The sequence below is a fragment of the Trichosporon asahii genome (genome assembly GCF_000293215.1).
Source record: "Trichosporon asahii var. asahii CBS 2479 unplaced genomic scaffold scaffold00075, whole genome shotgun sequence".
Classification (NCBI taxonomy): domain Eukaryota; kingdom Fungi; phylum Basidiomycota; class Tremellomycetes; order Trichosporonales; family Trichosporonaceae; genus Trichosporon; species Trichosporon asahii.
The window spans coordinates 725583-749131 of NW_014040850.1; the positions used below are offsets into that span (position 1 = coordinate 725583).

Genomic DNA, 23549 nt, shown 5'->3' on the forward strand with positions numbered 1-23549 from the left:
CTTCTCTGCATCGTTCACACCCATCTCTTCTCCAACATTCTATAAAAGACCACCCGACGCCTCTTTCCTTTCTCTCCACCTCCACACTCAACTTACACCATGTCCCGCGCCACAGCCTTCATCACCGGCGCCGGCCCCGGCACGGGAGCCGCCATCGCCCGCCTCTTCGGCGAGAGCTACAATCTGATCCTCATGTCTCGCTCGCTGCCCGGCTCCCTCCCCTCGCTGAAACTCGACAATGTGCCCGAGTCCAACATCCTCCCCGTCACGTATGACGGCACGCCCGAGTGCTACAAGAAGGCCGTCGCTGACGCGGCCAAGAAGTGGCCCGGGTCCGAACTCAAGGTCGGCATCTGTAATAATGGCGGACCGTGGATTCCGGGGCCGTTCCTTGAGAAGACGAGCGAGGAGTTTGAGAGTGAGTCTGACCCCCTGCGCCTGGCTCTCCCTTCCCCTTTGATCGGTCATCGTCCGATTACCCCGTATGTCAGGAGATATAGCTGGGCTGAGGGTGGAGAGGGGGACAAGTCGGCTCGCTGGCGCTCACGCTGGCGCTCACGCTGGCGCTCACGCTGGCGCTCGCATCGCCTCGCGACCTCGCTCCGCTCGGCGCTAACACGCAGCAACGTACGAATTCGCCCGCCAAGGCTTCGACTTCTCCCAAGCCGTCATCCCCGCCATGCTCAAAGCGGGCGGGGGCACGCTCATCTTCACCGGCTCGACCTCAGCTTTGAGGGGAAGTAAGGGATTCGCCGCGATGAGCCCCGGTGCCTTCTCGCGCCGTTCGCTGTCGCAGTGCCTCGCGCGCGAGTTCCAGCCGCAGGGCATCCATGTCGCCCACGTCGTGGTGGATGGGCAGATCAACACGGAGCGCGTCGAGAAGATGATGGGCAAGGTTGGGCCTGACGAGAGACTCGACCCGAACGATATTGCCGCTACGTACATGGATTTGGTCAAGCAGCGGCCGAGCGCTTGGAGTCAGGAGATTGACATCCGTCCTGCCAAGGAGAAGTTTTAAGCCCGCCCTTGGATGGACAGTTGGGAGACCTGAACCGAAAGAAGTACACCGCGTATGCATTATATGCTCTTAGTCTGGAGGAGAGGTCATGGCGAGTTCAGCTTGCCCTCGGCCCACTGGTAGACGCGGCCTACGACCTGGGCCCGCCCGTCGACGAGCTGGCACTTCATCGCTCCCCCGCGCACCGAGACTTGGTGCGCATCCAGCGTCGTGCCCTGCGCATCGGCGGTTGCGTTCTGCACGCCAGTGACGGCCGTGATGCGCGGCGCTCCGGGACCAGCGAGGTAGTACTGCGTCAGGAGGGCGTGGGCGGATCCGGTCTGGGGTCAGCTAAGGCAGCACACCAGCTCTGAATCATATACTCACAACGGGGTCCTCCGGAATACCGACAGCGGGCACGAACACGCGCGAGTTAATGCGGACGCCTCCCTCGCCCTGGCCGACGACCTGCGTCAGGACACCATGGTGCTTCAGTTCGGGAAGGAGCTTGCTCGTGTCGACGGGCAGGTTCTGCAGATCCACGTCCGGCGTGAGCTCGGCAATGACGCCCTCGCCGTGCTCGATCCGGGCAAACTGGACAAACTTGTCCGGCGTAAGGCCCGTCGCGCGCGAGATGACGGGGCCGAACATGGCCGCAGTGTCAGCGGAGGGTTGCGGCGCCTCCGCGATCGGGAGGGAGAGGCCGACGTCAATAGCGCCGTTCTCCAGCCCGTTCAGCGTCGCCACGATCGTGCCCCGCTTCTGCGTCTTGAAGCTGAGAGCCTTGAGGGAGGGGAAGAAAGGGAAGAGCACGCCGGCGGTTGCGAGCGACGCGTGCCCGCACAGAGGGGATTCCTGTTGTCAGCTCGCGCAGTGTGCATACTCAGCTGAGTTGGGAGGAAGACTTACCATACCTGCCGGTGTGAACCATCGCATCGAGTACTGCCCCGCAGCTGCGTCGATCTCCTCACAGAAGGCAGTCATCGGAAGCGCAAAGTCCTTAGCGACATTGGACATCCACTTCTCGTCGGACGCACGAGCATCGCCGGAAGGAAGGAGGACGATGGCCGCCTGGTTGCCGCCGTGGGGAGTCGAGGCGAAGGCGTTGGCGAGGTAGAACTGCAATGGAGCCATTGTCAGTGGGGATCAGGGAGTGAGTGAGAGAGAGAGAAGGAGAAGACAGATGCAAGATAAGAAGGGATTGTCGAGTCAACCCTGTCTATGATCCCAGCAGCGGACCGAGATCTCGCTGATTCATGTTCGGAATGGTGCGAGCGAGTCGAGAAGCAAGCCGTCTCTCCCTGGGTCGTCGCTGATCGCCGGTGACTCATGACGCACGACAGCCAGGGCGCATGCCTGGAATGCGCAAAAAGGCACGCCAGGCCAGCACGCCAATCTGATAGCGCGGGAGCAAATATGTACTATAGTACATGAGCACCATGCGGTCGACCCACATGAGCGCGCGCGTTTTAGTTCCGCGCCTAAATTACCGCTCCTGGTGGACATCGGCGCTCAGGGCCGACCCCGTGACTTGCCACTGGACCGCACACGCTACATCCGTGTCCCTTCCCCGCAAACAACACACTCATCTCCCACTCGATCATCCTTCCCCCCCTTTCATCACCATCTTTCACCCTCTCACTCCTCAGACTCCGTTGTAAAATTAGCACGACGCGACGGCCGACGCACAGACGCGAGAACACGGCCCAAAAGCTGCGACTGTGATTCACTAGACGCGCTCCGGTCAACCAGCACGACTATCTCGCGGCGCGAGTGCCGGCACTCAACACCATGGCGCCCCGCGCGCCGACACTCCTATCCCTCATCTCCTCGACGTCATATCCGCCATTACCGAGCGTCGAGGAGCTGGAGCAGCTGCGCAATGCGCTCGAGGCGCAGGCCGCTAGCGTCGCGGTGCGCTCCGCAGCTGCAGGCGAAGACAACCGCAAGAAGGACAAGAAGAGGAAGGACCGCGAGGCGACCGACGACCGTGAGCGCGCTGCCCTTGCCGCGAATGAGCGCTCTGGGATGGCTCTCGACGCCGTGGAGCGGAGAAGAATGGGCAATGACGACGTGAAGGTCAAGCGGGAACGAGGTGAGTGTAGCTAGGTGGTGTTCGGCTCCAGCTGACGGCAGAATCCCCTGCACCGAGCAATGCGTCTTCTGCGTCGTTCCGGCCACATGGTAACCAGACGACGTACGGCAACGGACACAAGAAGAAGAAGGTCAAGCGCGTACTTGATTCAGAAGACGAGGGAACACGTGAGTTCTACTGCCTCCAGCGAACTGACAGTCAGCACACGCTACTCCGCCAGCACACGGACAGTCAACGTCGGGCCTAAAGCTGAAGCTGCCGAACGGATCGAACAACAAGTCGCGGCCGTCGATTGACCCGAGTCCGACACCGTCGAGCTCAACGCTGAGCGCAGGTCAGGGTGGAGGGAACATTGACTGGAACCTGCCGCCGCCGCCGCAACGAGCGCTGGTCCCGCCGCGACCCGGCGTGCAGAAGCCGCTGAAGCCCGGACCGAAGCGACAGGCAGATGTCGACGAGGACTTCAGCGACAAGAAGGCGCCGTCACAGATCGCCGTGCAGACGTTCTGGCAGAACATTGAGCCGTACATCCGCGACATTCGCGAGGATGACCTCGCCATGCTCAACTTCAAGGCGGACACGCCCGAGTCGTATGTCATTCCGCCCCGCGGTCGGCACTACACCGAGATCTGGGACGAGGAGGACGGCAACCCGCCGGGCACGACGCCACGTGTGCCTGTGCCCGCCATGCGCCAGCCGACGACAAACCAGCCGGTCGTGCACTGTGTTCCGACGGATCTGCGAGATCCGAACCTAGCGGAGGAGAACCGAGGTCTGGGCCCCATGACGGAGCGTGTTGTCGCGGCTGTCGTCGCCGGAAACGACCTCGCTGACGCTGCCAAGCAAGAGGCGGCTGGCAAGCCTGAGCCTTTCGAGGAGAACCCGCAGGCGCCCCGCGTGGACGTCGTGGACCTCGAGGACAAGGTCAAGAAGGAGCTCAGGAGCACGATGCTGCTGGGGGAGCATGAGGAGGTAAGCTTCCAGATGTAGTCCGAGCTGACATCAGTTTGACGCTGCAAATCGCGACGATGACGAGATCACGTCCGCGCTCAGGCAGTGCCAGCGCTTGCTGCTGCAACAGACTGCCATCAACGACGAGCGCAAGGCGCGTCTTGCACGAGTAGCGAAGGACCGTCTCGCATACGGAGAGTACCAGAACGTGCTCGACGAGATTGAAAAGTCGATCGAGGCTGCCTGGGCGAAGCGCACCAAGAAGCACGGCTCTGGTGGCAAGCAGGTGCTCCAGGGCGGTGTCATCTCGGGCGCAGGACGACCACCGGTTCCTGAGTCGTTCAAGCAGAAGCTCAGCGTGCGCGACCGATGGATCAAACAGGTCGGCAAAACAATGCTGGACCGGCCCGCGGGTGAGGTCATTGGCACCCCCACGAAAAGCATCTACGAGGGAATCGGGGAAGGAAGCGAGGAAAAGGACGAAAAGGCGGTGGACGAGGCTATGGAGGTGGACGAGGCCGAGGCGGACGAGGTCGAGGGCATGGCCGTGTAACGACACACGAGATCTGTAGGAGAGGCTTTTGAGAGGACACATATTGTACACGGCCGAGCGCGTTAGAGAGGGCACGCGTTACGTGACGGTCGTCGTAATATAGCAGCTGATAGACGAAATGTAACACTATTTGTTGGCCACTCATGTTGTGCGAGTCAGGTGAGCGGAGTGCGGGGTCCGACTGTCAGAGATGCACGAAGGATACTTGGTCGGCATCTGGAGATTCAGGAATGTCTACGTTGGTTTTGTTATCATGTCGGCGGGGAGGGGCCAAGGCGATTGGCGGAAACCAGGTACCGGCGGCATGTTCGTCATCGGTTGGGGGCGGGTTCAGGTCGCGCAGGTGGTTGTACGGGCGCTGGGCGGTCTCTTGGCTTGGGTCAGTGGTGGGATTCCCTCATTCCCTCCCAGGGCCCTCTCCAAAATCCAGCGATTCACTACTGCCTCCTTCTTGACTCCTCTCACTTTTCCTTCACCTTCCAACACAGACTATAACACCACCATGTCCGTCTCGTCGGGAGAGGATACAGCCCCCGCAAACTCGAGCCCCAGCACACCCGAGATGCGCCTAACCGTCCCCAACCCCGCTCGCAAGACCAAGCGCCGCATCGCAGTCCTCACCAGCGGAGGAGACAGCGCTGGCATGAACGCCGCTGGTAAGTCCACAAACATACCTTGGGCTCTCAACATCCAGCGCACTGTTGTGGCCCCCGGCTGCCTCGTGTGCCGGTGATCGAGCTCGGGTCCCTCCGGCCTCCCTGTTGCCGTGTGCATGGTGCTGACCTCTAGTCCGTGCGGTTGTTCGCCAAAGCATTGCCCGGTAGGTTTGGCATCTGGTAGAGCACGTTTGTTCGTTTTCGCTAACAAAGTAGCGGCTGTCAGGCGTACATCATCCGTGAAGGCTGGGAGGGCCTTGTGCGCGGTAACACTGACGACCCGACCCCGGCCGCTTCCGTCCGGCCGTCGGCGGCTGCCTCGCCCGCGTTCGGTGCCGTCCCGCCCACCGGAGAACTTCCACCTCGACTCAAGCAAGTCGGACGCCGACGGGGGCGACGAGGCGCACGGCGTCAACTATGCCGACCCCACGAGCATTGCCGACCTGACGGCGTCGCCGCTGCGATTCGGCTACGGCGGCCTCCTCCGCGATGGTGCCGGCGAGTTTGACGAGGACGAGTTCCAGGGCGCCGTCAACGACCCGAACACGACTGGCAAGACCCTGCGCGGCAAGTACATTGTGCGCGTTGGATGGGACGACGTCCGTGGATGGCTCGGCGACGGCGGTACGGTCATTGGAAGCTCGCGATGCCCCTCTTGTGAGTTGCGCCCTTTATTGGTGGCTGACCCGCCAAGTCCGTACCCGTGAAGGCCGCCTGAAGGCCGCGCGCAACCTGATCCGCTATGACATTGACTCGCTCGCCGTGTGTGGTGGTGACGGATCGCTGACCGGCGCCGACACGCTCCGCGCCGAGTGGCCGTCGCTGCTCCAGGAGCTGTATGACAATGATGTCATCACGGAGCAGCAGTACGAGAATCACCGGTACCTCAACATTGTCGGTCTCGTGGGATCCATCGAGTGAGCTATCCGAGCCAGAATTGAGCTGACAGCAGCAACGACATGTCGATGACCGACCTGACCATTGGTGCGGTGACGGCGCTGCACCGTATCTGTGAGGCGATCGACTCGATCTCGTCGACTGCGTCGTCGCATTCGCGTGCTTTCGTCATCGAGGTCATGGGCCGACACTGCGGTTGGCTCGCGCTCATGGCCGGTGTCGCGACCGGCGCCGACGTCGTGTTCATCCCCGAGAACCCGCCGCCTGACGACGACTGGCAGTCGGACATGTGCAAAGTGCTGGACCAGCACCGCAAGGTCGGCAAGCGCAAGTCGATCGTCATTGTCGCCGAGGGAGCGATCGACAAGAACCTGAACCCCATCAAGGCCGACTACGTCAAGGACCTGCTGACCGACCGCCTCGGTCTCGACACGCGTGTCACGACGCTCGGTCACACGCAGCGCGGCGGTGCGCCCGCGGCTATGGACCGTATTCTGCCTACGCTGCAGGGTGTGCGCGCGGTGCAGACGCTGCTCGAGGCGACGCCGCAGACACCCTCGTACATGATCGGCATTGCCGAGAACAAGATCACGCAGGTGCCGCTCCTCGAGGCGGTCGCGCGCACCAAGGAGGTCGCGGACGCGATCGAGAACAAGGACTTCCCGCTCGCCATGTCGTACCGCGACTCCGAGTTCCGTGACATGCTCGACGCGTTCCGTGTTAGCAGCTCGCTCGCCGAGTCGAACAAGGTCGAGGAGGACCAGCGTTTGCGTATCGGTATTATCCAGTGAGCTGCCGGTCTTGCTGAAATAGCTAACATCCAGCGTCGGTGCCCCCGCCGGAGGCATGAACGCGGCCACGCGTCAGGCGGTGCGCTTCTGCTACAACCGCGGCCACACTCCCTTGGCGATCTACAACGGTTTCGACGGCCTGCTCGAGGACAATGTGGCTGAGCTCTCGTGGCTCCGCGTCGACAACTGGACGACCCGCGGCGGCTCCGAGCTCGGCACGAACCGCACCCTCCCCTCTGCCGACATGGGGCAGGTTGCGGCCGCACTGCAGCGCCACAAGATTGACGCCCTGCTGCTGATCGGAGGCTTTGAGGCGTTCCACTCTGTGCTCCTGCTCGAAAAGGCGCGCAAGGACTACCCCTCGCTGCACATCCCCATGATCCAGATCCCGGCCACGATCTCGAACAATGTCCCCCTCACCGACTTCTCGCTCGGAAGCGACACGTCCCTGAATGCGCTTGTGCAGGCGAGCGACGCCATCAAGCAGTCTGCGTCCGCGAGCCGCGACCGTGTCTTTGTCGTCGAGACGCAGGGCGGCATGAGCGGATATATTGCCGTGCTTGGTGCGCTGGCCGTCGGTGCCGTCCTCGTCTACACACCCGAGGAGGGTATCTCGCTGCAGCGCCTGCTCGACGACGTCGAGTTCCTCAAGGAGCGCTACCGTCTCGACGAGTTTGGCAAGTCCGAGGGCCGTTTGGTCATCAAGTGAGTAGCTGTTCAGTCGCGATGAGCTAACAAGCAGGTCCGAGAAGTCGTCCAGTGTGTACACGACCGACGTCATCACCAAGATCTACAAGGAGGAGGGCTCCGAGCTGTTCGATGCGCGCTCCGCCTCGCTCGGCCACACGCTGCAGGGCGGTGTCCCCTCTCCCATTGACCGAACTCGTGCGGCGCGCCTGTCCCTGCTGGCGATGCAGTTCCTGGAGAAGCACGGGCAGCCGAATGCGCAAGCGTACCACCCGCGGAAGCACGCCAAGGCCGAGCCCAAGACGGAGACAGCGGCCATGATCGCGATCCGCGGGTCCAAGATCGTCTACGCACCCATGGACGAGGTGCTGAAGCACACGGACATGCAGAAGCGGCGCGGGGACAACACGTGGTGGAGCGGCGTGAAGGAGCTCGTCGAGGTGCTTGGCGGTAGGGCCGGCGTCATGGTCCACCTCGACAAGGAGTGGACGAAGAAGGTCGCCGAGCGCCTCGAGGCGCGGGAGAAGGCCAAGGTGGACAAGAATGACAACCAGGGAAATGAGGCTAACGCGTGATTTAGCTTAGGAGGAAGAAGTCGTTTAGGAAGATTCTGCAGTGAAGGTGTGCCCGGTGTGGGAGGCTGGTCGAGCGCGAGCGCGGCGAGCATGGCAAGCTGAGCGAAAACGGCAACCTTGCCCCACATGCCCAGCATGCAAGCAGAGCTCGCTCGCCGCGAGCTCGAACTCGGGCGGCCTCAGACACTGTGACGAATGAGAAGATGGCAAGGCCCAAGCTAGAGCAAGTACTGTAGTCAAGGCGCAAGTACGTGATGTGCAAGTGCAACTAGTGCAAGTAGAATGTAACAAGAGTCCGCAAGTGTCGCAAGTTTTGCAATTTGCGCGTGTGCGCCAGCAAATCCTGCCGCAAGTCAACATCCTCCCCGCCACGCCTGTAGCGCTGCTCAACATGGCGCAACTGCAACGCCGCAAGTCGACTCCATACTGATGCCCCGCGCTCCAGCAGTCGCGTAATTTCTAAAATATGCATAGTAACCTACACCGGGTATCTCTCCTTCTCTCTCCAATCCTCGTTCGCGGCGCTTGCGGCGCTCGCTGCGCTCGCGGGCTCACTCAGGCACACTCCCGACCATAGCCTTGATAACGTAGTTTCCCTCCTCGTCCCGTCCCTTCTTGAGGGCCTCGAACGCCTTGCCCGCCTCGTGGAGGGGATATCTCTGCGTGATCATCTTGCCGACATCGCCCAGCTTTCCAGACCCAAGCAAAGCCAGGGCTTCGGGGTACGTGTTGGCGTACCTGAACACGCCGACGAGGTCGACTTCGCGAATAAGGCTGAGGCCCACGGGAAGCAAGAGCTCCTGCGTGCCCATGCCGACGAAGACGGCCTTGCCGCCCGTGACGCTGGCGAGGGGCGCGAGCTGCATACAGGTCTCGACGCCCGTGCACTCGATGACGGCGTCGAAGCCGTCCTCCAGTCCCCTTCCCTTCACCACGTTCGACTCGCGCATAGTGGCCCAGTTGGCCTTGGCGAGCTCGAGGCTCTCCTTCCCACCAACCCTTGGGCCGCGGGGCAGCGTGTATGTGCCCGTAACCCAGCCCCTCTCCTGCGCAAAGGAGAGTTTGGACTCTTCAATATCAGTAGCGATGACTTCGGAGGCGCCATACGCCGTCGCGACCGCGCAAGCCAGGAGGCCCACGGCGCCAGCGCCAATGACGAGGATGCGCATCCCGCCCTCGAGGCGGGCGCGGTGCCACGCGTGCAATACCACGGCAAGCGGCTCCGCGAGCGCGGCGAGCTCGAGGTCCATCCCCTCTGGCAACTTGTGGAGGAGGGAAAGCGGGTGGTGCATGTACTCGACCAGCGTGCCGTCGAGGTGCGGGTGGGTCTTGGCGCTGCTCTTGAAGCGCAGGGAGGGGCAGAGGTTGTACCGCCCCTTCGTGCAGGTGGGGCAGGTGGCAGGGCAGGCCGACCTCGGGCGCGACGCGGTCGCCGACCTTCAGAGCGCAGTTCGGGGGAAGAGAGGAGGGCAGGGCCGTGATGATCCCACAGCTCTCGTGCCCCAGCACGAGCGGGTGCTGGAGGACGAAACTCCCGTTCGCGCCATGTGCGTAGTAGTGCACTTCTATGTCAGCCACGCATAAGGGGGACACGTACAGTCACTCCCGCAGAGTCCCGTTGGACCCATCTTGATAGTGGCGCAGCCCTCGGGGGGCGCCTCGACTGCGCGCTCCTCCTGCGCTGTCAGCGAGGCTGTGAGGAGAACTCACAATCCTCAGGTCCAGCGCGCCGTGGCACACGGCCGCCTTCTGCGTCTTGGGCGTTGGGGCTTGGGTCATCCTTTCGCTGTCGGTTCAATTCGGTGGAGTCTTCGAGATGTTAGAATGGAAGGCGTTAGGCTGCTGGTGATGTACGAGAGTGGGTGAGATGCAGAGTTACGTAGTGGGCTGCAAGGACGGGGGGTTATATCGCAGCAAAGAGCTACACCGCTCCAGCTCCGGAGGCCGGGCCGGTGGCCGGTGGGCGGCACGGCTCAGCCCGGCAACGTGCGCTTGGTCTCGCTCGTTGTTCTGCTTCGAATCTCGCTCTGCGTGTTTATTTTGGCGCCCGCAAGACCGGCAACGCGGGGGCAAATGTCCAGTCAACCCGTCACCTCCACCAGGACTGACGCGCGACGCGTTCTGAGGTCATATTTCGCCCCCCAGCCACAACAACGTCCTTCCTCGCTGCTTACCTTCCCTCTCTGTTCGCACTGCATCGCACCTCATCGCGACCGACAATACGATCATCTCTCGGACCTAAGAAAGGTAGAAGTAGACACCATGGCGGCTCTCTGGGTGGACAAGGTGAGCTCCATGGCAGTTCTCTATGAGCTGACGACAGTACCGCCCCCGCACGCTCAGTGACATGGCGTACCACTCTGAGCTGAGCGAGCGGCTCAAGTCGTTGGTGAGTACTTGGGCGCAAAAAGATGAAATGCCTGCACATAGCTGTTGGGCGTTCCACGCGATAGCTAATTCCAGGCGTCATCCGGTGACTTCCCGCATATCCTGTTCTACGGACCGAGCGGCGCGGGAAAGAAGACGAGAATCATGGCGACGTTGCGCGAGTTGTACGGCCCGGGAGTGGAGAAGGTAAGTGTGTCCACTCAACCCATGTCCTTTCCACAAAAGGGGTGATGGCTCCTCGTGCCCGCTTCGCTCGCTGCGCTCGCACCCGCTAACACTCTCAGCTCAAGATCGACCAGCGCGTCTTCGTGACCCCGTCAAACCGAAAGCTCGACGTCAACGTCGTGCAGAGCAACTACCACATTGAGCTCACGCCGAGTGACGTCGGCATGTACGACCGTGTTGTTATCCAGGACATTCTGAAGGAGATTGCGCAGACGCAGCAGGTCGACCTCAACGCGAAGCAGAAGTTCAAGGGTGAGTGACGAGAGGAAGCCTAGCTGCCATCTCCATGGGGTCTAGCTAACTCCCAGTTGTCGTCATCAACGAGGCCGACTCCCTCTCGCGCGACGCGCAGGCCGCCCTCCGTCGCACGATGGAGAAGTATATGACGAACATGCGCCTGATCATGTGCGCGAACAGCACGTCCAAGATCATTGCGCCAATCCGGTCGCGTTGTCTTCTCGTCCGCGTCGCGGCGCCGACAGACGATGAGGTGAGCTACCTCATCGACGATTAGCTGACATCAGATGTCCTCCGTGCTGAACCAGGTCGCGAAGAAGGAACGATTCACGCTGCCTCCATCCGCGTCTGACGCTATTATCGAGGCCGCGGACGGCAACCTGCGCAAGGCGCTGCTCGTGATGGAGGCGATGCGCATGCAGAACCCGGACCTGAACGGCGACGTCGACGTCGCCAAGCCGGACTGGGAGCTGTACTGCGCCAAAATTGCCGAGAGCATCATGCAGGAGCAGAGCCCGCAGCGTCTCCTCGACATCCGTGGCAAGATCTACGAGCTGCTCTCGCACTGCATCCCGCCAGCGGTCGTGCTGAAGGTGAGCTCGCGGCCTGGCGGTTATGACCAGCTTGCTTGCTGTCCGTGCACCATAGCTGACCCCAGACCATCGCCGACGGACTCGTCGCCCGCGTCGACGACCCGCTCAAACCCGTCGTCGTGCACTGGGCCGCGCACTACGTGAGCTGCTTCTCTGTGCCGCTCTAGCTGACCGCAGGAACTCCGCATGCGCCAGGGCTCGAAGAAGATCTTCCACATCGAAGCTTTCATCGCCAAGATCATGAAGGTCGTGAAGGAGGCGCACTTGTAAGTTGCCTCATCTGCCCCCCAAACTGACCACCGCAGCATGGGCGTGGACTTCTAGATAAGAACGGGGGACTGTAGGGATTGTGCATTATGTATTTGTATCTGGCTCTGGAGCACTGCCTGCAACGCTGCTGACCAGCTGACGGGAATGCGCGATTGGAGGGGCGCAAGGAAGCGTGCATCAAAGGAAGAGCGGGAGAAGATCGTTGCGCCCCTCTCCTCCACGCACGACGTGGCCGCTCGTCCATGTGCAAGCTTTCCTTCCGCACCTTCCACTTCACCTTCAGCAACAAAGATGTCTCCGAGAACTGCGTGAGTTGCGGCGACCTGTAGGGCGAACTGACAGACCAGTGACCGAGCCACCTTGTCGGTCTTGCCGTACGATGACCGCGACAGAATGGCAATCAGTGAGTTGAATTTTGTCGAGTGAGAAACTGAACCGGCAGGAATGAGCCACGTCGAAAGCGCGCGGAGCAGTTACAGTGAGCTGAATGGCCCATCGTCAAAGCTGACCAGCAATGGCTGCAAGCTCCCGACAATTGAGCGGCTTGCGAATGGGCAAAAGTTAGCTAGGCGGTTGTCGTTTAGCTGACAGACCAGGCAACTCGTGACGCGAGAGCAACGAGGATCGCTGTTGTCAAGTGAGCTGGAGATAGCTACAGGAGACTGAGCTCTAACACTACAGAGCGCACGTGCGGTCAGGTGTATGTCTCACGCAGGTTCACAGAGAAAAGTGAGCTATTTTGCGTAGGCTGCGAAGAAGAGCTGACAAAGCAGTCTCCCTGCCTCGTCCGCGGCGTAGAGAGCACAAATCAGCGTGGCTGGGAATCGTAAGCTTCCTTGGGCAGTGTGTAAGCTGACAGCGCAGGATCCCCTGCCCCTTTACACGGAGCGCAACTGACGCTTCCGTGGGTTCGATTGCGGTGAGTTCGCGGGCTTCGGCATTGAACTCTGGCACTGAAGTGCGACAGCGTGGGGGGCGATCAACAGCGTAGTAAAGACACGTCAGCTACCTGTCAGCTCCACATTAGCTGACGCTGCAGTCCACTCGTAACGATATCGATGGAACAGCTCCCACCGAAGTCCTGTCATGAAATAGTGACTGTGAGCTCACAGTTTCTGTCATTATAGCTGAAGGTACAGGTCCTCCCCATTCGAGAGCACTACGCCACATGGTCGCCATGGCAAACTGGTGTGGCGTGAGTTCCATTCCTTCGTTCCGAACTCGAGGCTTATGCTGCAGTGTACCCATACTCCGGGCCATCAGGGTGAGCTGGACAGGCCCTTTTGTGGGCAGTAAGCTGACCCGACAGCTGAGCTACGCTGCGTCAACTGAAATGTGACGATTGGAATACTGTGAGCTTATGCACCGCCATCTCTGAGCTGACCCCGCAGAGTCTACGTCGATACGAGGGCTTCAGGTCCCTTCGTTGGGCAACGAACGGATTGTGAGCTGGCAGACCTCAACTCCGGCTCGGCGACTAACATACAGGCCTGTTGAGGTTGAGGTGAGAACAATGGTAGGTAGTGGCTTCGTGAGTTATGTGGACCGTCATGGAGAAACTGACCTAGCAAGTGGCACTGCAGCGTCCTGTTTCGGTAGCGAGTTGAAGTGGCATAGTGGTGGCTTGTGAGCTGGCAAGAGGCTACATGCAGCTAACAACCAGACCAACCCTGCACGTCCGCCATACCAGCTGCTGTACCCTCAGCCAGTAAGCTAAAGCGCGATCTGTTCCGACTCCTCGTAGACGTCAGTCTTTCTCTGCCCTCTTCGATGTGAGTTCCCTATCGACCTCAGTTTGAAATCCAACGCTCACATAAAGTCTTGCACGCCTCGAGAGAGACAAGGGAGCGGCGCAATACGAAGTAAGCTTCCTTGTACGCTGCGGTAGCTGATAAAACAGTCATTGCTTCCCATATACCCCTGGTGGGCATTACAGTCAGGTTTCGGCGAGCCGAGAGTTCAACAGCTTCTCTTGAAACTCCGCCACGACCGCTAATGGGCCAGCTTGCCCCGCTCAGACTGGAGAGTGAGTTCGCCTCCTATCATTGCCGAACTCCTCACCTAACCGGGCAGCTGTGCGCAGCCTCAAACTACCGCAAGGACGAAAGGAGGGTGAGCTTCCCGGCCTCGCTGTTGTAGCTAAGCGTCAGATATTTGCCTCTAGCATAGTCCGCGCTCGGTGGGCTGCGGGTGAGTTGTCTGGATCTTAGCTCAACTCGATGCTTACGCGCCAGATCCACGAGATCAGGCTGAGGTGAGTTAATTGGAGACAGTCACCAACTGACAGTCAGCTCGCGTCGGGAGTGGGTGATGAGAAGGTAGCTACGCGTCGGACTTCCAGGTACAAGCTAACGGACAGTCTACCAAGCCGTCACACTTCTCACAAGCCCGATTACTCTTTTCTTCCTTTGCGGTGAGTTCAATCTGATATCCTGCGAGCGCTGTTGTGGCAGTGTCCTTGATGCAGCCGCAGTTATAGATCTCTTAGTGAGTTAAATTTCGGCTTTCCTCGTCGCTAACTCGTCTCTCAGTTTCAGCATCTCCCAGATTGTTAGTTGAGACGACTATGTTGAACTAATCGTCAGGATTACTCCCTGTGAGCTTGGACTGTGAGGAACAGACCACAGGGCGGACTGAACCCGCCAGGGTGAGGTGAGCTACCAAGAATGGCTCAAGCTGACACTGACAGGTCTCGGACTCACCAGTCTCGGTCTACCGGGCTGTTCGGAGTGCCACGTCGTCGTGAACGATGAGTTGTTCGTGGCCATCCCGTAGGCCATAAGCTCATGCGTCAAGCCCGAGCTCGCAGCCTGAGGGAGGAGCGAGGGCTAGGTGAGCTGTCCATGGCACATCAATCTGAGCATCAGCTAAACGACAGACTGTAGCCTTGGTCGCCTGGTCATCGCCTCAGTATGTAATGAGCTGAAAGTCTCGCGCTGAGATGACCATCCACAGACTGTTGTCCTCGCTATGAAGAAGGCAGATGGAGGTGAGCTGGTCGTCCCCTGCGATAGCTCAGTCGCTGACGTGACGCCCAGCCCTCCATCGATAGTGAGTACGCGCAATTAGTAGAGGAAACTATGCAAGAATGCAGATGGCTCTATATCTACTCAACCTTAGCCTGGGCGGCAGCCTCAACGTCCCGGATCTCCTTCGGCGCGAGCTCAGTCAGCACCCAGGGCCCGCGGTTGGTCATGGCAACCTCGTCCTCGATACGGACGCCGAGGCCCTGGAAGTGTTTCGGGAACTTGTCGTCGAACGGCACGTACACTCCCGGCTCGATCGTGAGCACGTTGCCCTCTTGCAGCAGCGCTGAGCGGTCTGCAGAGGGGCAGTCGTGCAGGTCCGAACCGACATGGTGCGTCAGGAAGTGCGGGTAGAGCTTGCGCTCGACGTCACCCGTCGAGAGCGTGAAGCCGATTTGGCGTAGCTCTTGGTACAGCAGCGAGCAGCCTGGGTGTCAGCTCGTCTTGGAAACGTTCCTAGCTCAGAAGCGGGAGAGATGGACTCACTGATACGGTGTAGCTCGTTCATCGTCACGCCCTCGTTCAGGACACAGCGCTTGACACACTCCTTCTGCACGTTCAGCACAGCCTGGTACAGGTCGCGCTGCGGATCGGTGAAGCGTCCGTTGACGGGGAACGTGCGCGTGATGTCCGACGCGTACATATGGAACTCGCCTCCGGCGTCGATAAGCACCATCTGTTGTCAGCTCGTCCTGCCAATCCCAGCTTCATGACCGCCTCAAGTTATTGTACTCACGTCGTTCTCGTCCAGAACACAGTCGTTGCGCGTGTAGTGGATGACGAGGGAGTTGGCCCCGCTGGCAACGACGGGGACGTACGCCGGCCGCTCGCTCCCGTTCAGCGCGCACTCGTACTCGAACCGGGCGGCGATCTGCGCCTCCGTGCCGCCGACCTTGGCGAAGCCTATGACCTTCTTGTGCGCGAGACCCGAGATGTCGGCCGCCTTCTTCATGAGCCTGAGCTCGGCGTCGGACTTGCGCACGCGCAGGCGGTGCGTCACCTGCTCTAGCGGCTTGGCCTTGTTGCCCGCCAGCGCGGCGGCGAGCATGAGGTGCGGAGGGTCGCGGGCATCGAACTTGTGCTCTTCGGAGGGGGCGAAGAACTTGAGCAGAGACGAGCGTCGACGCGGGCTTGAGGGTGAGATAGGTTGAGAGGCGGCCGATGGTGACGGGGAAGGGGGAAGGGAAGCGTATATGCTCTCGTAGCCAAGATAGCGCGAGAGGTGTTCAGAGAGGTGGCTGTTCGGGTACGCCTCGTCGGCGCCAAAGGTGGTCACAGCCTCATCAACGCCGGTACGCTCACCGGACCACAGAAGCTCGTGTCGGTCTCGCGGAGGAACGAAGAGGATGTACTTGTACCCTCTCGGCGTGGAGGGCGCATTCACTGAGGTCAGGAGGGAAGGCCGGTCAGCTCACCAAGCACGACCGTGGCGTCCGGCTCGTCGAAGCCCGTCAGGTAGAAGAAGTCGGTCGACTGGCGGAACTTGTAGCTGTCATGTCAGCTCCTTGACCGTCGAAAAGCTGCAGTAACTTCGATTAACTCACAAGATCTCTGTGGACTGTTAGCATGGTCTTCCTCACTTCCTCGAACGACGTCATCACTCACGCTGCGACACCAATCGGACCGTTCCTCCCATACAAACGACAACAGCGCCGGCGGGCAGGCTCTCCATGAGCCGTCTTCGACGGTCCTCGTACTCCTCCGGTGTGACACCGGGTGTGAGCTCTCCCTCGCGTACGAGATGGGCGTGCGTCTTCGCGAGCGGCTGGCCCATGACTGGCGGCTTCGGGTTCTTGATCCCGGTGTACGTCGGACCTGAGTAAGCCCTCGATGCCGGTGGGCGCGCAGCGGGAGCGGCAGGAACACGGCCAGCGGCCGCATTTGGTCGTAGCGCCGGCCGAATCAGCTGGGGTCGGAGGGCGGACCGCATGGTGGAAGGAGATGTTGTGGTACCGAGTGTTCGGTGGTCTGACTTTTCTAACTTTTGCCCGAGGTCAGTCGGCTCAATGGTCAGGCACGGCTGTCACCGTCTTGAGCCGATACAACCTCCGTCACCGTCGCGTATGGCAACGCCGATCGCATTCCAGTTCAACGCAGGAGCATTCTGTGAACCAAAAGCGTGCACGATATCCACTGCAACGTTGCTCGCTCGAATAAAGGTCGACCTTTCTGCGAGGGAGGTGATAGCGCAGCCGGGGGGCGCAACCCTCATGCGCGTATTTACGTAATCTGGCGAGATGGCCGAGCGGTCTAAGGCGCTGTGTTAAGGTGACTCCTATCATCTCCGCAGTCTTCGGACGTGGGTTCGAATCCCACTCTCGTCAAGAGGGTATTCAGTTACCCCCTTAAGCCAACCTTTTTTACGATGGCAATGGTTTTGAAGGACAGGGAAGAGGAGGCAAGGCGTCGATGGTGTATGGGTCAGTGGAGGTGATCGGCAGTGGTGTTTCAGTGACCTCCACCGACCGGATGGTGGACGGAAGCAGATGGCGTCAGGCACTACTGTCAATGTGAGCGACTACCTCGAAAGCAACTGTTGGGAACAACACATCATCAACACGCACACCATGGAAGCAGCCGACACAGCACCCAGCTCACCAGCACCGGCGCCCGAAAGCGTTGCCGATGAGACGATGGAGGTTCCGGCTGCCGAGTCCGAAGCTCCTCAGGAGACTACGGCCGAGCAGCCGCAAGCTGGACCTTCGGAGAAGGCACCTCGACGCGTCTATAATCGGAAAGTGAAGGTAAGCCGAAGCTCAAGTCTTCGCTGACAGTAGAAACCGGACCACACAATAGCGTACACGACGGCCTATGTCCCTTCATTGTGAGCTGAAAGTGGAGATCTTGGAGCTGACTACAGGTACAATATCAAGAACCCGGCAGGCGACTTTATGATGAAGGAGAGTAATGTGGAGGTTGTTCGTCAAATGGTTCAGGCCAAGCACAAGGCTGAGAAGGAGGCGGAGGAAAAGGAGAAGATCGAGAAGGGAGAGATCCCACCGCCCAACGGAGAGGTTAGCGAGGTGCCGTCCGTTGCCAACGGGACAAGCACGCCGGCGTCGGCGACGCCAGTACCTGCAGCATCCGAAGCGCCCGCCGAGAACCCGCTGTCCAAGATCCTCATCATCCACCCCGGGTCGCGGTATCTGCGCATAGGACGCGCATCGGACTTCTACCCGAAGGAGGTGCCGAACTGCATCGCCTGGCCGGCCGACCAACCTGGAGGATCTGAGCCGCCGGTGCCCGGAAAGAGGAATGCCGAGGAGAGCGTCGACGACAGCATCGGACATCTGCGCGACTACCTGCGCAACCGGTTGCGTGCGAACAAGCTGACGACGGATTGGCGTGATGGTACTCGTGTGAACGCCGCGAACGCCAAGGCAAAGCCGGAGACGCTGCCGGAGCACTCTGACCCGCACCGTATCGACTGGACGGAGCTGAACGGACGCAAGTTCTTTGTTGGCGACGAGGCTATCAAGCTCGCTGAGAGCTCTGGGTTCAGCCTGCGGTGGCCGATTGTGCAGCGGAGCTTCAACACGCGCGACTGGGACAGCAAGCAGCTGCTTCTGAACGACCTCACACTGATCCTGACGGAGAGCCTGCGGACGGAGCTGGACATTCGACCGATAAACTTCAAGGAGTACTCGGTCGTGCTTATCGTCCCCGACCACGGACAGCGGGTGTACGTGCAGGAGCTCACGAACATTCTCCTTCGCGTGATGGGGTTCAAGGAGATTGCGATTCACCAGGAGTCGCACTGCGCCATCTTCAGTGCGGGCATGTCGAGCGCGTGCGTCGTCGACATTGGCGCACAGGAGACATCCGTCGCGTGTGTCGAGGACGGTATGGTCAACGCCGACTCCCGTATCAGCCTCTCATACGGAGGCGACGACGTCACGATCGCTCTGGCGGCGCTGCTGCAGCGCTCCTCATTCCCGTATAAGGATCTCGACCTCGCGCGGACACAGGACTGGATCATGATGGACAACCTGAAGAAGAAGGTGTGCACTCTCGAGGAGCACCTCGTGGCCAACACGAGCTGGGACTTCTACGTTGTTTCCGAGGGCCCAACGAAGAAGTACATGTTGCGTACGTACGACGAGAACGTGCTGGCGCCGCTGTGTTTCTTCGATACGCGCATGATCGATTTCGAGGGCAAGCGCGACGCGGCCTTCCAGATCGCGAACCCTGACGTGACCGACCTCATCAAGTCGAGCTATGACGAGCCGGTAAGTTGACCGACTGTTGTTTTAGCTGACATCAGACTGGCGCCATGAAGGCCTGCTGCTCGCACCTGTTCCCCTCGCGCGAGGACGACACGGACATGAAGGAGGCGACGCCGGCTGCGTCCGAGACCCCTGCACCTGGTACGCCGCAGGAGAGCCCCGTCAAGCCCGTCAGCACCAAGGACACGCCTGCACTGTCTGTTGCGAGCACGCCAGGCCTGCTGCCTCCGACAGCCAACCCGAGTGCGGCCGCGACGCCGGCGCCGGACGAGGACGATACACCCGTCTACGACATCGAGTACGAGGCGAGCAAGACGCCACTCGACGGTGCGATCAGTGCCGCGATCGCCCAGTCTAGCACTGAGGGCCGCGTTCGTTCCGCGGCTAACAACCTGCTTCTCATAGGCGGCGGAAGCAGCCTGAAGGGCCTCGCCCCGTTCGTCCAGGAGCGCCTCGGTCCTTTACTCAGGCAGAAGGGATATCCCGTCGACCAGGTCAACGTCGTCCCCGTTCCGCGCGGCGTCAACCCCAAGTTTGTCAGCTGGAAGGGCGCCAGTGTTATGTGCAACCTCGAGAGTCTCAGCGACATGTGGATCTCGCGCGAGGAGTTTGAAGCCCTGGGAGCTAGGTCGCTCAAGGACAGGCTGCCCTTCATCTAATTGTAGCAATGCATATGGAGATAGATGATATTTGATGACTTTAGATAAACCGAAAGATGTGCCCGCACTCTCCTGCTCTTCATCTTCATTGTTCTTCTGATCCGACGCTGACTTAACCCAAGAGGATACTATCGGTGCTCGACGGGCTGGAGTTTCTGAACGGTCAATTAACGATTCGGCCGAGAAGGCGCTCAACCACAACTCACAACACTGCTGCCTGAGAACAAGCGCTCCTCTTCGGCATCCGCCCGGCGGCGGTGGTGCGTCCCCGGCGGCTTGAGGTAGCTCTCAAAGCCCTTAAGCACGTTACCCGTCGTGTGCGTCTCGTCGAGGTAGACCGCCTCTGTCGCTGCGATCTGGGCTTCGATATTCGCCTGGGTGTTAGCGCGCAGCGGCAGAGAGCAAAGTAGTCAGCCGGCAATGGGTGACGAGCAGCAACGTGAGCTATCCACACACGCATACTGTGCCAGAAGCATCACGCGCAATGGATGGCATGCACGAGCACACATCGCTGTGTGTGACGGCTGTGTGATCGTGTGCGTCAATCCGCGTGTTTACGACATTTGCCACCCACTGTTGCACGCGTCAATTGTTTGACTCACCAAGCTCATCTCAAGCGCCCGTTTCCGTCTCTGCGCTGCCTCAATCTCGTGCAAAGCAGCGGCCTGTGCCGTCTTCGCATCTGCCGGTGGTCCTTGTGTACTCATGGCGCGTCGTGTGGTGTCCGTCGAGACGGTGTGTAGTGTATGTGTTTGCAAAAGTCTCCGGGGCGCCGAAAGCCTGACTACTGGAGGCGGAAACTTTCATCCGGCGAGATTCGAAACCACAGCCCAGTGCGACGCATTCCGCGGAGCCTTCCGCCGCAGGTGCCGCATAAAGTCGCCGGGGTGGCTGAGTGAGCTGGCCCTCACAGTCCTCACCGCAGGCCGAGCGGAATCAGATAACCGATCGAGGTCGGGGAGTCACTCACTCCACGCCGAGTCGAGAGTGACGTCTGCATCTTATCGCTCCGTGCGTCCATCACCTTCCACCCACTCACCATGTCCGCCACGCCGTCTGCCGCGCCCTCGGTGCCCGCCAGCGCGATCCCGAGCCAGCGCACGTCCCCCGCGCCCCGGCATCCGGAGCATATTCCTCAGTTCCCTCCGGGAACCGACATTGACCACCTCGACCCGCCCTTCCTCCACACGAAGGAGCAGTACCAGAAGCTGTGGGACAGCGTTGACACGCTCCTCCTCGACTGCGATGGCGTTATCTACCACGGCCCCATTGTCGTCCCGGGTGTCAAGACCGTGCTCCAGCTCGCGAGGAAGCAGGGCAAGCAGATCATCTTCGTGACCAACAACGGAACGAAGAGCAGGAGGATGTACAAGAAGACGTTTGACAAGCTCGGCATTGAGGCGCATGAGGTGAGCTACTGATCAGGTAGCTTGGAGAGCTTTCAGAGGCTGCTGACAGAGCACTCTCCAAGCTGCGGCTGTAGCGCTGCAGCTCCGCGGCAGATTCAGACGAGCTGACTCCCACAGAGCGAGATCTTTGGCTCCGGTTACGCTTCGGCCGTGTACCTCTCCAAGGTGCTCAAGTTCCCGCAGGACAAGTGCGTCTACCTGCTCGGCGAGAAGGGTCTCGAGGAGGAGCTCGACAGCGTCGGCATCAAGCACAAGGGCGGCACCGACCCGGCCGACAACGTCGTGCTCACTAGCCCGCCTGACTTTTCCTCGTTCGAGAAAGACCCCAGCGTTGGAGCTGTGCTTTGCTCCATGGACTTTGGTATCAGTGAGTCTTCTGCGAGGCATAGCGTAGCATGGTCACGTCCAACCGCAGCGGCACCGAGACGGCGTCACGATGCACGTCTCCGGGCGCAAGCTGTTGGTCATTGCACTTCGGCGTTTAGCTAACCTGCAGACTACAAGAAGCTCTCCAAGGCGTACTCGTACCTGCGCGACAACCCCGGGTGCGAGTTCCTCCTCACGAACCAGGACAAGGTCTACCCGACCGGCGGCACGACCTGGGTCGGTGAGTTATGACGCGCTCGATAGGAACTGACACCCAGGCTCCGGCTCGCTCTCGTCGCCCCTCGTCTTCGCACTGCAGGGCAAGAAGGAGCCGACCGTCGTCGGCAAGCCTAACAAGCCGATGATGGACGCCATCATTGCCGAGCACCACTTTGACAAGTCGCGCGCACTCATGGTTGGAGGTAAGTCTTCACGATCTTGTTACTTTCCCAATCGCATCTCGTTTTTCTTCGTTCTTGAACGCTAACGGTAACGTAGACAACCAACTCACGGATATTGCGTTCGGGAACAACAGCGGCATTCGCACGCTGCTCGTTCTCGGAGGAGTTACGCACGAAGACCAGGTGTGGGGACCGAAAGCGAGCGATATCAAGCCGACTTATGTGATGAACTCGTTAGGAGACTTTGCCACGTTGGCCGAGTGAGACATGTCTCAGCTCCGCGCCCTGCGGGCCTGATCGGCAACTGTGCCTACGTGCGCCCTCGTAAGTTGCCCGCGCACTGAAATCTAGACTGTAGCCTCCATGCATAGACATGAACGACGACTGGCCCGACGGCCAGAGAACGAGGAGGAGCCGTAGTAGGGGTTGAGGAACGCACAGGGATGCTCACGACAGGTTTCGAACGTCCGATGTGTCGCTCTCCAGCGGCCAGCGAGGAGAGGGCGCGGGCCTAAGTGGTCCACGGCCTCTGTGCCCCTCGAGTTGTTGGCCGTGGGAAACCATGAAACTAGCCAAAGCTTCCTCCGACCATGGGGTGAATAGAATGTGCTGCATCGGACACGCCTATGCGAACAGGCGTGGGAGACTTCCTTGGACTTTCAGCAGGTAAGCCTCTGGCTCCCAGAGTTGGTTGCTCAGCTCTCCTCATTTCTGACAACGTTGGCCGCAAACGACAAGGTGCATCACTAGGGCCTACATGCTACAACGTCCACGGGGAAGCTCTTCCGGCCATTATGCTGATCCGAATGGCCGTGGCCGGGGTGTGGCTGGATGCAGTTTGGGCTGCTTATCAGCTTCGGAAAGTACCCAGCAGCTCACGTTCTAGACCGTTGTCGTAACCTGGACACAGGCCCGGTATTGCGCGCGTACTGAAGGTCAGCTGCCGACATTTACGAGGAAGCTCGCGCAGTGGCAGTCGGTCGTGGGTTCCAACTGATTGTCAGTTCTCACAAGAAGACATAAACTCACAGGACATGTTTTCGACCACGACAGCGACCGATTGCGGTTCAGGGAGCGTCCTGCATATTAGCTAACCTGCCGGCGGCTCCTAGCTGCTCACTACTACTCGATGATGGTTGCTGGCCTACCGTGTTTGACTTTGGAGGATATCTACTCATCAGTTCGTGGTCTATCAACCTCAACTGACCGGACACAAACCGGTGACAGGTCGGGACTGGACATGAGCTGGTCAAGGGGCATTGGAAACTCACTTCTTCTGCATCGGGTGGCCGTTGGCCTGCGTGTCAGTTCGCGCTGGCTGAAGAACTCACGGCTCAAGGCAGCTCGCGATAGTTGTGACGGGACACTTGTGCTGGCTGCCGGTTTAGCTAATGGTCGGCGATGAAGGTCAGTCAGCTCACGTCCACCTGAGCAGCAGCAAATCTGAGACCGCTCTCGCAGAGCTTAAAGTTCACACTGGGGAGCTGTGCACGTTAGCTTCAGCCGCGGAAGTTGTTAGCTTACTCTACCTCATCCCCGGGCGGCTG

At 60.2% G+C, this 23549-nt stretch overlaps 10 protein-coding genes and 1 non-coding gene across 11 annotated transcripts; 7 read left to right on the top strand and 4 right to left on the bottom strand.

The window, feature by feature from the left end:
- Positions 1-99: 99 nt before the first annotated feature.
- Positions 100-1018, top strand: A1Q1_05823 (uncharacterized protein; the record flags this gene model as incomplete). The annotated part of the gene is made up of 2 exons (XM_014321032.1): positions 100-418; positions 624-1018. The coding sequence occupies 2 exons, from the start codon at positions 100-102 to the stop codon at positions 1016-1018; spliced, it is 714 nt and encodes a 237-aa protein (XP_014176507.1).
- An 86-nt stretch (positions 1019-1104) lies between these two features.
- On the bottom strand, positions 1105-2131 carry A1Q1_05824 (uncharacterized protein; the record flags this gene model as incomplete). Its single annotated transcript, XM_014321033.1, has 3 exons — positions 1105-1338; positions 1385-1852; positions 1907-2131. 3 exons carry the CDS (start codon positions 2129-2131, stop codon positions 1105-1107), a joined length of 927 nt encoding a protein of 308 aa, XP_014176508.1.
- A 657-nt stretch (positions 2132-2788) lies between these two features.
- A1Q1_05825 (ada3 protein (ngg1 protein)) lies at positions 2789-4596 on the top strand (the record flags this gene model as incomplete). Its single annotated transcript, XM_014321034.1, has 4 exons — positions 2789-3092; positions 3134-3259; positions 3313-4064; positions 4174-4596. The coding sequence occupies 4 exons, from the start codon at positions 2789-2791 to the stop codon at positions 4594-4596; spliced, it is 1605 nt and encodes a 534-aa protein (XP_014176509.1).
- Positions 4597-4786: 190 nt separating this feature from the next.
- A1Q1_05826 (6-phosphofructokinase) lies at positions 4787-8202 on the top strand (the record flags this gene model as incomplete). The annotated part of the gene is made up of 7 exons (XM_014321035.1): positions 4787-5317; positions 5386-5416; positions 5469-5909; positions 5947-6133; positions 6205-6936; positions 6974-7645; positions 7683-8202. 7 exons carry the CDS (start codon positions 4787-4789, stop codon positions 8200-8202), a joined length of 3114 nt encoding a protein of 1037 aa, XP_014176510.1.
- Positions 8203-8753: 551 nt separating this feature from the next.
- A1Q1_05827 (xylitol dehydrogenase) lies at positions 8754-9494 on the bottom strand (the record flags this gene model as incomplete). Its single annotated transcript, XM_014321036.1, has 1 exon — positions 8754-9494. One exon carries the CDS (start codon positions 9492-9494, stop codon positions 8754-8756), a length of 741 nt encoding a protein of 246 aa, XP_014176511.1.
- A 1055-nt stretch (positions 9495-10549) lies between these two features.
- Positions 10550-11969, top strand: A1Q1_05828 (DNA clamp loader; the record flags this gene model as incomplete). Its single annotated transcript, XM_014321037.1, has 8 exons — positions 10550-10591; positions 10666-10776; positions 10875-11067; positions 11124-11305; positions 11361-11645; positions 11711-11785; positions 11841-11911; positions 11951-11969. 8 exons carry the CDS (start codon positions 10550-10552, stop codon positions 11967-11969), a joined length of 978 nt encoding a protein of 325 aa, XP_014176512.1.
- A 3052-nt stretch (positions 11970-15021) lies between these two features.
- Positions 15022-16871, bottom strand: A1Q1_05829 (X-Pro aminopeptidase; the record flags this gene model as incomplete). Its single annotated transcript, XM_014321038.1, has 6 exons — positions 15022-15347; positions 15428-15617; positions 15678-16300; positions 16357-16430; positions 16486-16492; positions 16547-16871. 6 exons carry the CDS (start codon positions 16869-16871, stop codon positions 15022-15024), a joined length of 1545 nt encoding a protein of 514 aa, XP_014176513.1.
- Positions 16872-17172: 301 nt separating this feature from the next.
- Positions 17173-17265, top strand: A1Q1_t436. The gene has a single exon. It is a non-coding gene; the product is annotated as a tRNA-Leu (tRNA).
- A 243-nt stretch (positions 17266-17508) lies between these two features.
- On the top strand, positions 17509-19826 carry A1Q1_05830 (nucleus protein; the record flags this gene model as incomplete). Its single annotated transcript, XM_014321039.1, has 3 exons — positions 17509-17685; positions 17815-19170; positions 19221-19826. 3 exons carry the CDS (start codon positions 17509-17511, stop codon positions 19824-19826), a joined length of 2139 nt encoding a protein of 712 aa, XP_014176514.1.
- A 128-nt stretch (positions 19827-19954) lies between these two features.
- A1Q1_05831 (uncharacterized protein) lies at positions 19955-20533 on the bottom strand (the record flags this gene model as incomplete). Its single annotated transcript, XM_014321040.1, has 3 exons — positions 19955-19981; positions 20033-20200; positions 20429-20533. The coding sequence occupies 3 exons, from the start codon at positions 20531-20533 to the stop codon at positions 19955-19957; spliced, it is 300 nt and encodes a 99-aa protein (XP_014176515.1).
- A 333-nt stretch (positions 20534-20866) lies between these two features.
- A1Q1_05832 (4-nitrophenylphosphatase) lies at positions 20867-22266 on the top strand (the record flags this gene model as incomplete). Its single annotated transcript, XM_014321041.1, has 4 exons — positions 20867-21235; positions 21353-21602; positions 21880-22023; positions 22100-22266. 4 exons carry the CDS (start codon positions 20867-20869, stop codon positions 22264-22266), a joined length of 930 nt encoding a protein of 309 aa, XP_014176516.1.
- Positions 22267-23549: the final 1283 nt, after the last annotated feature.